Source organism: Podarcis filfolensis (assembly GCF_964270895.1).
Source record: "Podarcis filfolensis genome assembly, chromosome: 15".
In the NCBI taxonomy this organism is placed as follows: domain Eukaryota; kingdom Metazoa; phylum Chordata; class Lepidosauria; order Squamata; family Lacertidae; genus Podarcis; species Podarcis filfolensis.
In genome coordinates, this window is record NC_139618.1 from 15,387,826 (window position 1) to 15,400,147 (window position 12,322).

Here is a 12,322-nt window from a genome sequence, read left to right on the forward strand (position 1 = left end):
GCTTCATAGAATCATCTGGATCTGGTGACAGCCTAGACCAGGCATAGGCAAACTCCGGCGCTCCAAATGTTTTGGAACTACAATTCCCATCATCCCTAGCTAACAGGACCAGTGGTCAGGGATGATGGGAATTGTAGTCTCAAAACATCTGGAGGGCTGGAGTTTGCCTATGCCTTGTCTAGACCCTCTGAAAATTTCAAGGCTGACCTGCAAGTTCAGCACAGTTCCTGATCCCCCAACCAAAATCTCCAATGATCTGGAGACCAGCTTGGAGAGTAACTTTTAAGCGTCGCAAGACTATAATTGACTGTATTGATATGGGGCTATCTGCTTAGCCCATTTTAGTGTTGGCTAAGTTCTAAAATCTTCCTGGATGTTTTAACTGTGTATTGACAAATGTACTTTTTTCGGACTGACGGTCGAATAAAAGGTTGATGATGATGATGATAGTAACTGAATGGAATGAAGGAAGAGCATGGCACATGGCCTTGAGGAATGAGAAGTGGGCCATGGGCAGCCATCTGCCAAAGATTATTTAGCTGTGATTCCAGGACCACGGGAGGTTGGGCTAGATGACCCCTGGGGTCCCTTCCAAGTCTACAATTCTATGATCCTGTTCTGATGCACTCCATCAAAAGCCAGGTTTTGCAGTGTATCAATGCCCCCCTTCCTCTGCACAGCAAACTTAGTGAGGTGGAGGGCAAATCCATGACACAGGCTTCCCCATCTCCCACGCACCCCCCATCCTTGTGCTATGACTTCTGCAGTTGTCCAGTGATGGCAATATGAAATTCAATAATCTCCTTCGCCAACCCTTGCTGTGTGAGAATCTACTTCAGGGGTGGGAAACCTCCGACCCATGAGCCAAATTGGGCCTAACAAGGGTCCCTGTTTGGCCCACGAGGCCGTTGCCCACAAGCCATGCCCTACATTTAAAGGGCTGTCACGTGATGACTTTTCAGCAGAGTTTGGATGGCCATGTGTCAGGGACTCTTTAGCTGTGACTCCTGCTTTGCAGAGAGTTATGCTAGCTGACTTTGGGGGCGGTGTCCCTTCCAACCCTACAATTCCATGATTCTGCAAAGGGGCAGGCAGTCGCATCCAGCCTCAGCCAATTAACCTCAGCCAATTAGCGGGCTGTCAAAGCGCTTTCCAAGCCCTGGAAGGTGCTTTGAAGTCCCTGCAATCATCGCCTGACGCAGGGGCAACGCATCCCGTTTCACTGCTGGAGGCGAAGTAGGAAGTTGTGCTGCTTTGCCCTGCCGCCACTGCCCCCACTGAACTCCTGCCACCGCCATGTGACCCGCCACATTCACCACTGGTGGAGAAGCATCACCACCACCAGAGCTGATTTTGGGCAAGACTGCACTGATTTCAGGCAAGATCTCAACCAAATGGACACCATCTTGCCCCAAATTGGCGGTATTGCTTCTCTGTCGTTGGGGGGGGGTGGGGAGCAGGCAGGGCATGCCGCCTGAGGCCTTCTGCTGCCTGAGGCAGAGGCTTTACCCTGCCTAATAGGTGAGTTGGCTCTGACTTGACATCATTGTGACATCACATGATTGACAGCCTGCACCGACAACCTTCTGCAGCTGTGTGGCAGAGGTGGGCGGGGCCAAAGGCAGAAAGTGGGCGGGGCCAGAGGCAAAGCTGGGCTCACCCGACAGCAGTGACCTTCCTTTGATGTCTTTACGGCCAAATTCTCCCTTGCTTGTGAAGCTCCCGTCCACTTCAACAGAGCTGACCCCAAACCACATCCTATATTGTTGTTTTCTCTCCTGTTAAGGAACAACTCCTCCCTCAATCCCCCTCTCATCCCCTCCCCAGCTGCAGGCATGGTTATTTATGCTCACAATAACATCACCCCTTTGCCAGGTGTGGGGCACAAGGCCGCATGGCCCTTTGGGGTCAATAGTGTCGTGCCAAATGGGGGGTGCACTCCTCCCCCCCAAAAAACCCACATTTTGCTTTCCCACAGACACAAGGCAAGGGTCCGAGACAAGGATGGGTTAGAAAGAAAATAATTTATGTAAAAATGCACGGACGCCAGACAAAACACAGGTCTCCAGGAGAGAGAGAAAGAGAGAGAGAGAGAGAGAGAGAGAGAGAGAGAGAGAGAGAGAGAGGAGGAGGAGGAGGAGGTTGGTGGCGCAGCCCCAGGGTGGGGGGCGGGTGGGAAACGCCGCGCGGATCTTCGGCCGGGAAAGGGGACCTCGGTCACTCACTCCATAGAACAGTCGCTGCAGCAGAGTCTCAAAGATGAGGAGTCCCTCCTTGGTTCCCCCAAAAAGATGGCAGCAAGCAGAACAAGGGAATTGAAACACTAGGCTTAGATTCACCATCAGGGAAACCAAGGCAGAAGGCGGCTAAGACATTGCAGGGGGTTGGGCTAGATGACCCCTGGGGTCCCTTTCGATACTACAATTCTATGTTTCCCATTATGTTGGTCTTTCCCCTTGATATTTTGTGGGGGGCTCATGGCTGAAGATGCCGACAGAGGGAGGGGAGTGCAGAATAATACCCCAGACAACTGAAAGGCCAACCCATGGGTTGTGTAGGCAGAGCTTATAGTTTGGGTGTGATGCACGTAGAGGCGTACTTGTCCTTGACAAGGAGTTGTATCAGCAACCCCCATAGGAAAAAAAATACCACTTTACTGCAATTGCCACATTAGAAATTACAGTGGTGCCTCAGTTTTCGAGCATCTTGGAAGCCAAACATTTCGGTTTTCGAACGCCAAAAAGCTGGAAGTAATTTCTTTCATTTTCGAACATGCCTCGGAAGTCGAATGGCTTATGCTGAGTGTTTTTCGATTTTTCCAATTGAACTTGCAGCCAGCCCTTTGCACCTCAGTTTTCCAACGTTTCAGAAGTCGAACGGTCTTCGGGAACGGATTACATTTGAGAACTGAGGTACCACTGTACTACATTTTACACAACCCTAGTAGTCAAAGCGTCCAGAGTGAGGGCAGGGCAGAAGGGAGGAAAAAATTGCATGCCTTCGTGCCACAGTGCAAGACGGACAGGAGGCTTCTCCTGGAAATGATCTCGCCGTGACAGCAACAGGTGTGTGGCCACACACACACCATACACTCCCTAGTCTGGTGATTTTTGCCACCCCGCACTTGTTTGGTCTACGTCCCTGACGGGGTCTGGCTTTGCCAACCCCTAGGTACACCTCTCTCTGTGGTGTGTGTGTGTTCCCCTGTCCTTTGGCCTAGTGACAGGAATTCCAACTCCAGGGAGCAAAAGGGCAGTCACGGAATGTTGGCAAACTGCAACTCTCGTTGAGAAAGCGAGAGGTCAGTTTAGACGGGGACTGAATACAAGCAGAGCACGGTTGGCTGGAAGGGGGCAGAAGAGGAAGGCGGCTAAGAGCAGAGGAGATCCAGAACGGGGTAAGAAGCTAGCAGCCCGAGGAAAGGAAAAGGGTTGTGGGCTAAGAAATGTGAAGATCAGGGAATCATGAGAGGACGGGGCAAGATCTGAGAGAAAGAGGGATGTGGAAAAGAAGGCATTAAGGAGCTGAGGGAGGACTTGGGTAGCAGCAAGGTAGGTGGGCCGTACATGCTTCTGGGACGGAAGGAGAGGGTGGGCATATGAGCTTCAGAGACCGACAGGCTACAGACCAAAGAGGCAGAAAAAGCCACTAGGGGGAGCTGGAATTCAATCTACCGGTTGGAATTAACCAAAGCAAACTCATGCTGGGGAGTTCCTGGGATGACCACCTCCAACCTGGAACCACTTAGATGTTCTGGACTAAAACTCACACAGCACATAGCCTGTGGAACTCCCTCCCACAGGAGGCAGTGATGGCCACCAACCATGATGGCTTTAAGAGAGGGTTAGACTAATGAATGGAGGAGAAAAGAGCTACTGATGGCTACTAGTCACAATGGCAGACCTTCACAGTTGGAGGCAGTGATGCTTCTGAATACCAGCTGCTGGAAACTCTGGAGGGAAACAGCTTAGCAGGGGCTGCCCTAGTGGAATGGTTACTGATCCCTCCTTCATACGGAGGGAGACCTCTCTACCCTTGATCACTTTTAGGCTACTCAGAAAGTAGACATCTCACAAAGCAAGACATCACACCCAGTTTACAGAAAGAATTAAATCAACAAAACCATCAGCGGTTAAAAAGAGCTATTGAAAAATAATTAAAATCAACAATAAGCTGAAAACCAGAATAAAGCACATATCAATGTTCTGCGTGCCTGGGTAGGCTTGCCTAAATGGAAATGTTTTTAGCAGGCCACCAGAAAGAGTACAGTGAAAGTGCCTGCCTAAGTCAAGAGGCAGGGAGTTCCAAAGTGCGGAACAGGTATTATACGCTATTTCCGCAAAACTAAGCAATCAAGTGGATGTATAAGGGGTAAGGTGATCCTGCAAGTAAACTGGTCCCAAGTTGTTGGATTTGTTTGTTGTTGTTGTTATTGTTGTTTTTGTAATACTTTAAGAGAAAAGGGGTGGGGAGCAGGCAGTTTCTTAAAAAAATAATGCTCCAAATAAACCAATGGATTTCAATTGTGAATAATTTATTAAAGTTGCAAAATGGTGGCCTGTTGTGGTTTTAATAAACTCAAGTCCTGCTTTGGGGGGGCGGGGGCTAAAACAATAGTGTTTTCTGTTTTTTTTAATAAAAAAAGAAGAGATAAAGATCTTGGAATCGTAGGCAGCGCTATCCTTCCTGCAGAATCCTTCTCTCTCTCTGTCTTACACCCTCGCCCCAGCTGGGGGCACTCTCCATCTCTCCGCCTGAAGCCTGTTATTAGGGTGGAGGGGGCAAGAGCATGTTACTGAGGTCGGGGAGAGAGAGTCGCGCTCTGTCCCAGAGCGGGGGCATATCTCCCCCACTCCCTGATCGCGCCAGCCCCAGATAACACATGCAAGCGCACACAGGCTAACGGCTTACTTGCGATTCCGCTCTTTGACCACCATCCTGGTCATGCTCTGGATGCACTGCGCCCGGTAGTTCTCGTAGTGGGTCTCCCGCGTCACGTCCTTCAGGTCCTGCATGTGGGTCCTCACCAGCATGGTCCGCAGCTTGACAAAGTCGCAGTGCAGAGGGTTCTCCACTGTGCAGGAGAAGGCAGCATTAGCAGGCGGAACTCCCCACCACATGACATGGTAACGGTGCAAATGAAGACGCCTTTAAAAGTGTGTTGGGGTGGGGGGGATTGTACAAATTCATTGAGAAGTCTGGTTACTGTGTGGCTACTAGCCATGATGCTCCTGAATAGCATTTCCTGGAAGACGCAGGAGGGGAGAGGGCTCTTGTGTTTGAATCCTGCTTGCAGGTTTCTCACAAAGGCATCTGGTCAGCCACTGTGAGAACAGGGTGCTGGACCCAGGAGGGCTTTTCTTATACAGTGGTACCTCGGGTTAAGTACTTAATTCGTTCCGGAGGTCCATACTTAACCTGAAACGGTTCTTAACCTGAAGCACCACTTTAGCTAATGGTGACTCTTGCTGCTGCCGTGCTGCCGGAGCACGATTTCTGTTCTCATCGTGAAGCAAAGTTCTTAACCTGAAGCACTATTTCTGGGTTAGTGGAGTCTGTAACCTGAAGCATACAGTGGTACCTCGGGTTACATACGCTTCAGGTTACATACGCTTCAGGTTACAGACTCCGCTAACCCAGAAATAGTACCTCGGGTTAAGAACTTTGCTTCAGGATGAGAACAGAAATCATGCACCGGCGGCGCGGCAGCAGCGGGAGGCCCCATTAGCTAAAGTGGTGCTTCAGGTTAAGAACAGTTTCAGGTTAAGAACGGACCTCCGGAACAAATTAAGTACTTAAGCCAAGGTACCACTGTATTCCAGCTTCCAGATCCAATTGTTCAGGGCTGGAGCAGGCATTATAAAAGGACATGGTGTGATGTCATATCATTTAAAGCCCCCCCCCCCCAACCCACCATTGCCACTCTTCTTTATTGGCTGATACTTGGGGAGGAGGGACAGATAGAGGGGGGGACACATCAGGTCACATGCCTTTTTCCTCTGGATGTTACCAGAGAGATGCAAGGAGATGGTTCAAGGCTATTCCTCTCTTGCACGCAAGCCGTGCATTTGTCTGAACACCTAGTTCAGCACTCAGGGAGGAGGGGAAGAGGACAAAATCTTTCTGGGACTTCTACCCCACTGCTTGCAAAGGTAAGACATCCCGCTGCCAAAATTAATTATTTCAAGCCCCTGTAACTGGTCATTAAGCAATTTGTTGCTGCTGCTGCTATGTTACTACAATTACTGCTACAAAAATTTCTATACTGCCCTTCATCCAAAGATCACAGGGCCGTTTACAATAAAAACACAAAAATGCACACCATAATAACAAACTAAAACAATAACCGCCCACCAACAGTTTAACAGGCTAACTAAACAAAGGGATGAGAGGAGAGCGATGTTTTTGCCTTGTGCCTAAAGATATGTAATGGAGGCGCCAGGGCAGCCTCCTTGGGGAGAACATTCCATGAGTGGGGAGCCACCACAGAAAAGGCCTGTTCTTGTGTTGCTGCCCTCTGGACCTGTTATGGAGGAGGCACATGAATAAAGGCCTCAGATGAAGAATCTCAAGGTGGCAAACATGGTTCACCTCCTTCACGTTTTATCCTCATCTCAACCGTGTCAGGTAGGTAAGACTGAGAGTAAGTGACTGGCCCAAGATCACTCCATTGTCGTAGGGATTTGAACCCTGGTCTCTCCCAGGTCCTAGTCAAACACTCTAATCAATACATCACACTGCCTCTTTTGAGACCAAGCTCTGGCCTAGTTTGGGCATCATGGAAAGTCAAATGTTTGATTGATTGATTGATTGACTGCATTCATATCTCACCTTTTCCTGCAAGGAGCTCAAGGTGACAGACATACTTTTCCTCCCCCCCCCCATTTTCTCCCTACAACAACCCTGAGAGGTAGGTTAGACTGAGAGGCAGTGGCTGAGCTCAAGGTCGCCTAGTGAGATTCATGGCTGAGTGGTGGGGATTTGGTCTCCCAGGTCCTAGACCGACACTCTAACCACTATGCCATGCTACCTCTTGCCTCCAAATTCGAGATGAGTGGCTTTCCTTGAAGGCACAGCAGAACCAGCACAATCTAGGAAGGGCTCTGTTGGTTACCTTCCACGATGCCCCAAGGATACAGCCTCCCACGGATCCGCCGGCCTTTCGTCTCCACCACCGTGTTGCTCCCAATGACGGCGAAAGGGATGCTCTCCTGGAAGAGAACAGGGGCAGTCAGGGGCCTCGTGGCATTGCAAAGAACACAAGTGGCTGTTTGCAAAATATTAGGAGCACAGAAACAGGGAAGGGATGGCTCAGGAGGTTTCTGGCCTGGGTCACTTTGAAAAGCATTCATTTGTAAATCTGCTCCATCCATGTTTAAAATATATATATATTTATATTCCACTTTTAAGGAGTTCAAGGTGGCATATATGAGTCTCCTGCACCTCCTCATTTAATCTACACAACAACCCTGTGAGGTTGGTTAATCTGAGAGGCAGTGACTGGTCCAAAGTGAACTTCAGGGCTGAGTGGGATTCGAACCCTGCTCTCTCAGGTCCTAGTCCAACACTCTAACCGCTGCACCACCCCTGGCTCTCCATTTCCACCTTAACGGAATGTTAAGTGGTCATGGGGTGTAGCTCAGTGGCAGAGCACCTGCTTGGCATGCAGAAGGTCTCAGGTTCAATCCCCAGCAGCATCCACAGGTAAGGCTGAAACCTGAAACCCTGGAGTAGCTGCTGCCAGTCTGTGCAAAGAATACTGAGCTAGATGGGCCAGTGGTTTAACACCATATAAAGCTGAATTTCAATGTTCTTACATTTTCACACACACACGTACAGTGGTATATCAGGTTATATACGCTTCAGGTTACAGACTCCACTAACCCAGAAATATTACCTCAGGTTAAGAACTTTGCTTCAGGATAAGAACAGAAATCGCGCAGCAGCAGTGCTGCGGCAGCAGGGGGCCCCATTAGCTAAAATGGTGCTTCAGGTTAAGAACAGTTTCAGGTTAAGAACAGACCTCCAGACCAAATTAAGTTCTTAACCAGAGGTACCACTGTATAATGTCTTTAAACAGGCATTTCAACACATATTTTTTCACAAAATATATCCCCCCCCCCTCACCTTGAGGGCTTGATCCTGAAGCTTGAAATCCTCATCTTCATCCGAATCACATTCAGGAAACTGGTAGATGCGGATTCCAAACTGATCAATTTCATCTCGGATCTGAAGAAGAGGAACTTAAAATTTATACACAGCTTGATTGTAAAGAGCAAACAAACCTCAAAGCACTTTACAAAAAAAAAAAAAAGATTTTAAAAAAGTTAAATTGCCAATAAGAAAAACTAGCAACAACCATCTAAGACATTCGAAAAGTTAAAATAACCATAGACTCTAAAAGCAGATTAAAACTCGCTTCAGCTTTCTAAACGTTTTGGTAGGCTTGTCTAAACAAAAATGTTTTTAGCAGGTGCCGAAAAGAGGGCAGTGAAGGCGCTTTGCCTGATATCAAGAGGAAGGGAGTTCCAAAGTGTAGGTGCCATACAACTAGATCCGGGTTCTAACAAATGCAGAACGAGTATTACATGGCATCTGTTCCACCAACTGAGTGGGTGTGCATGGGGTAAACAAATTCCTAGAATCCTAGAACCGTAGAGTTGGAAGGAGCCCAAAGGGTGATCTAGTACCCACTGCATCTGGTTGGCCACTGTGAGAACAGGTTGCTGGAGCAGACAGACTCCCTTTGGCCCGATAGTAGCCACGAGGCTCTCCAGATGCTCCTCTGGCTGGCATGAGAGGATCTCAGGTCACAGCAGATATCCTGGGACAAAGGCGCTTCTCCTGAACTTCCCTCCGCCCGGGAAAGTAGGCAGGGCCACCAGGAAAAAGGTTTTTAAATATACTTTTAACAAAAAACCAGAGGCGTTTTTGTTACGTATAATTGGAGACGAAATTCCTAAAAAAGATGCACATTTATTTATGCATGCTACAACGGCAGCAAGGATACTTTTGGCTCAGAAATGGAAGCAGCAGGAACTTCCAACAATGGAAGAATGGCAGACTAAGGTGATGGAATATGCAGAATTGGCAAAGCTGACGGGGAAGATCCGAAATCAGTGCAGCGAACTGTTTGAAAAGGACCGGAGTAAATTTATACAATATATGAAAGAAAACTGTAAACATTTGAAAACATTTGTAGGTTTGAGTTGAAATATTTTGTAATGTTAATATTGGGACCTGGTTTACATTTAATGAGGTAAATTTTATTAAGAAAGAAAGAAGGTAAATAAGTGGTTATAGAAATGCTAAGATGTAAGTGATGAAAGCCAGAGAGTGGGATGGGAGGAAGTCAAAGCTCAGTTTGAACATTGCTTTTTGGTTAAGAGATTATGTAATGGAATGTGATTATAGTAAAATGTAAACTCAATAAAAATTATTATTTTAAAAAAGGAAGGTCCTCATCTCCCCTCCCCGCTCCCAATTCCTCACCTTGTTCTTCATTCGCTCGACCTCGGAAGGCATGAGAGTGTCCGCTTTGGCTAGAACGGGAACGATGTTGACTCGCTGGTGGAGAGCCTTCATGAACTCGACATCCAGAGGCCGCAGCCTGCCAAGGAGAGACAAGGCAAGTCTCAAATGTACAACGCACGCACATACACACACACACACACACACACACACACACACACACACTGTTTGTGTTAAGTTGATTCAGCTCAGTTCAGAGGATGGCCACATCTGGCTGTGCTCTGATGTCCATCGATCCCACCTTCGTCGCCAGTGTTAAGTTGTGGGCGAACATATCAGACGACACAGCGATTCTTCCAAAGCAGCTCTTTATTTGTAAGCTGGAACAGAACTGAACTGAGGAGCTTAGTCAGCCTGCTTATATAGCGCTCCACTAGAATGCAACAGTAACCATTTTCTGTAAGTAGCCAATCACTGAACGTCACTTTCGATCCTTCATTTGCATAACTATCTACAGTATCCCCCTGCTGGCCCAGGGTGAGAACTTCAGTACATAACAGTTTGGGGAAGACTCAGTGGCAGAGCAACATGCAGAACATCCCAGATTCATTCCCCAATGGCAACTCCAGGTAGGGTTTGGAGACACTCCTGCCTGAATCCCTGGAGAGCTGCTGCCAGTCAGTGTAGACAAAACTAAACAAGAGGAGCCAATGGTCTGACTAGCATAAGGCAGTTTCCTAATTAATCCAGCTCTCTCTTCTCAACCATAAGGACTAGAATATTTGTTTTTAGGGGAAGGTCTGCAGCTCAGTGGTAGAGCTTGGGAGATAGACCCCTGCCTGATAATCCTGGAGAGCTGCTGCCAGTTAGTGTAGATAGAACTAAGCAAGGCAGCCAACGGTCAGACTGAGTATAAAGCAGCTTCCTGTGCCCGTAGGCTTAGTTTCTGTTTAGTTTTTTTATTAAGCGGTTTATAAAATTTTCAAAATGGCATTGTGGGTTAAACCACAGAGCCTAGGACTTGCCGATCAGAAGGTCGGCAGTTCGAATCCCCACGATGGGGTGAGCTCCCATTGCTCGGTCCCTGCTCCTGCCAACCTAGCAGTTCGAAAGCACGTCAAAGTGCAAGTAGATAAATAGGTACTGCTCCGGCGGGTAGGTAAACAGCATTTCCGTGCGCTACTCTGGTTCGCCAGAAGCAGCTTTGTCATGCTAGCCACATGACCCGGAAGCTGTATGCCGGCTCCCTCGGCCAATAAAGCGAGATGAGCACTGCAACCCCAGAGTCGGCCACGACTGGACCTAATGGTCAGAGGTCCCTTTACCTTTACCTTTTTAAAATTTTCAAAACACAGTAAGGAAAACTTCAAAATTGTATTTCCTTTACTGCATAATGAGCCCAGGTGATATGGTCCAAGATGCACACTGAGGTCTTAGCTGATTGTTTTGCAACATTACCAAGTTTTGTCTTTCTATTCAAATTATTTCATTGAATCGTAGAATTGTGAAGCTGGAAGGGACCCCAAGGTTCATCTAGTCCAACCCCGCATGGCTTGGACGTTTTGCAACAATTTGGGACAGATCCATCAGTTTCAGCTTCTCATCTGCCCAATTTTTAGTCGAGTTCTGCAATCATCCCATGCCCCTCCCAGAGCCCAGGCAGGCCAGACTCAGCTCGTACCCGTGGCCAAAGGGCGAGATGAAGTAGAGGCAGCAGTGGACGCGGTTGTCCAGGATGTTCTTCCGGTTCAGGCCGCTCTCGTCCCGGAAGTACTGTTCAAACTGCTGGTCTACATAGTCAGCCACAGGCTTCCAGCTGCAGAGGGATTTAGGCAGGCTTTAGAGTGCAAAGAGTCCCCAATGTGGTGCCCACGGGCACTAGTGTGCCCACCAGCGTTTCACATGGCACCCACAAAAGGTGTGAGTAAATATCCTGAGTTCCCCCAGCCCCATACCTAATCAGAATCTAGGCAAGTCATCTGCTATGGCTTCTGTATTTGTTTGTTTGTTTGTTTGTTTGTTTGTTTGTTTGCTTGCTTGCTTGCTTGCTTGCTTGCTTGCTTCTCTACTGCTATTATAATCATGTTTTTGTCTGTTTTTACCATAGCAACTCAAAGCGGCTTGCAACTATTTTAAACAAACCAACACAAGCAGACATTAAAAGCAACATTTAAAAAAATCTAAAAGACAATGTGTTTTGAAAAATTAGATTAAAACATTTCGCCCGAACGAAAAGGACTTAGATAATTAAAAGCCAAAGACCTGGTGAAAAAGGAAAGCTTTGTATTTCCTATTTTATATTTATATTCATAATTTAGATTTATATCCCACCTTTTTCTTTCCAGTGAGCTCAAGCTGGGGTACATTACTCTCTCTCGCTCCTCATTTAATCCCCACAACAACCCTATGAGGTTGGTTAGGTTGAGAGGCAGGGGCTGGGCCTTCAAGGTCACCAAGTGAGCTTCCAGGCCAAGTGGGGATTTGAACCCTGGTCTCCCAGGTCCAATTCTGACACTCTAACCAGTACACTATGCTGGCTCCCTTGGCTTCTGTAGTTTCCTGTCCTGAGCCATTTTTTAGAAAGATCGCCAAAATCTACACTTCCAACAAGGGTTGCCATGAGTCCAGATTTTCTGTGATTTCCACCCAGACGCTATTTCCAAATTTCACAGGGCTGCCTGTGAAGATGGTTCATAAACTTCAGCTAGTGCAGAATTTGAACATATTACACCGATCCTGGTCCAACTGCACTGTCTACCAATTAGCTCCAGGCCCAGTTCAAACTGCTGGTTTTGACCTATAAAGCCTTAAACAGCTCAGGGCCGCAATACCTCAAGGACTGCCTCTTTCC

The 12,322-nt window shown here is 47.7% G+C and overlaps 1 protein-coding gene across 2 annotated transcripts in view; it reads right to left on the reverse strand.

Moving 5' to 3' along the window:
- Positions 1–12,322, reverse strand: part of SEPTIN4 (septin 4) — a 35,248-nt gene that overhangs the window by 6,600 nt on the left and 16,326 nt on the right. The window contains exons 6-11 of one of the 2 annotated variants that reach the window (XM_083588197.1): positions 11,153–11,287; positions 9,493–9,610; positions 8,128–8,229; positions 7,115–7,211; positions 4,912–5,074; positions 4,514–4,761 (exon numbers count right to left, since the gene is read on the reverse strand). In XM_083588197.1, coding sequence (XP_083444323.1) covers positions 4,713–4,761; positions 4,912–5,074; positions 7,115–7,211; positions 8,128–8,229; positions 9,493–9,610; positions 11,153–11,287 — 664 coding nt within the window. In that variant the 3' untranslated portion in view covers positions 4,514–4,712. Of the gene's footprint in view, positions 1–4,513; positions 4,762–4,911; positions 5,075–7,114; positions 7,212–8,127; positions 8,230–9,492; positions 9,611–11,152; positions 11,288–12,322 lie in introns of those variants that run through there. The other variant, XM_083588196.1, reaches the window with a different exon arrangement.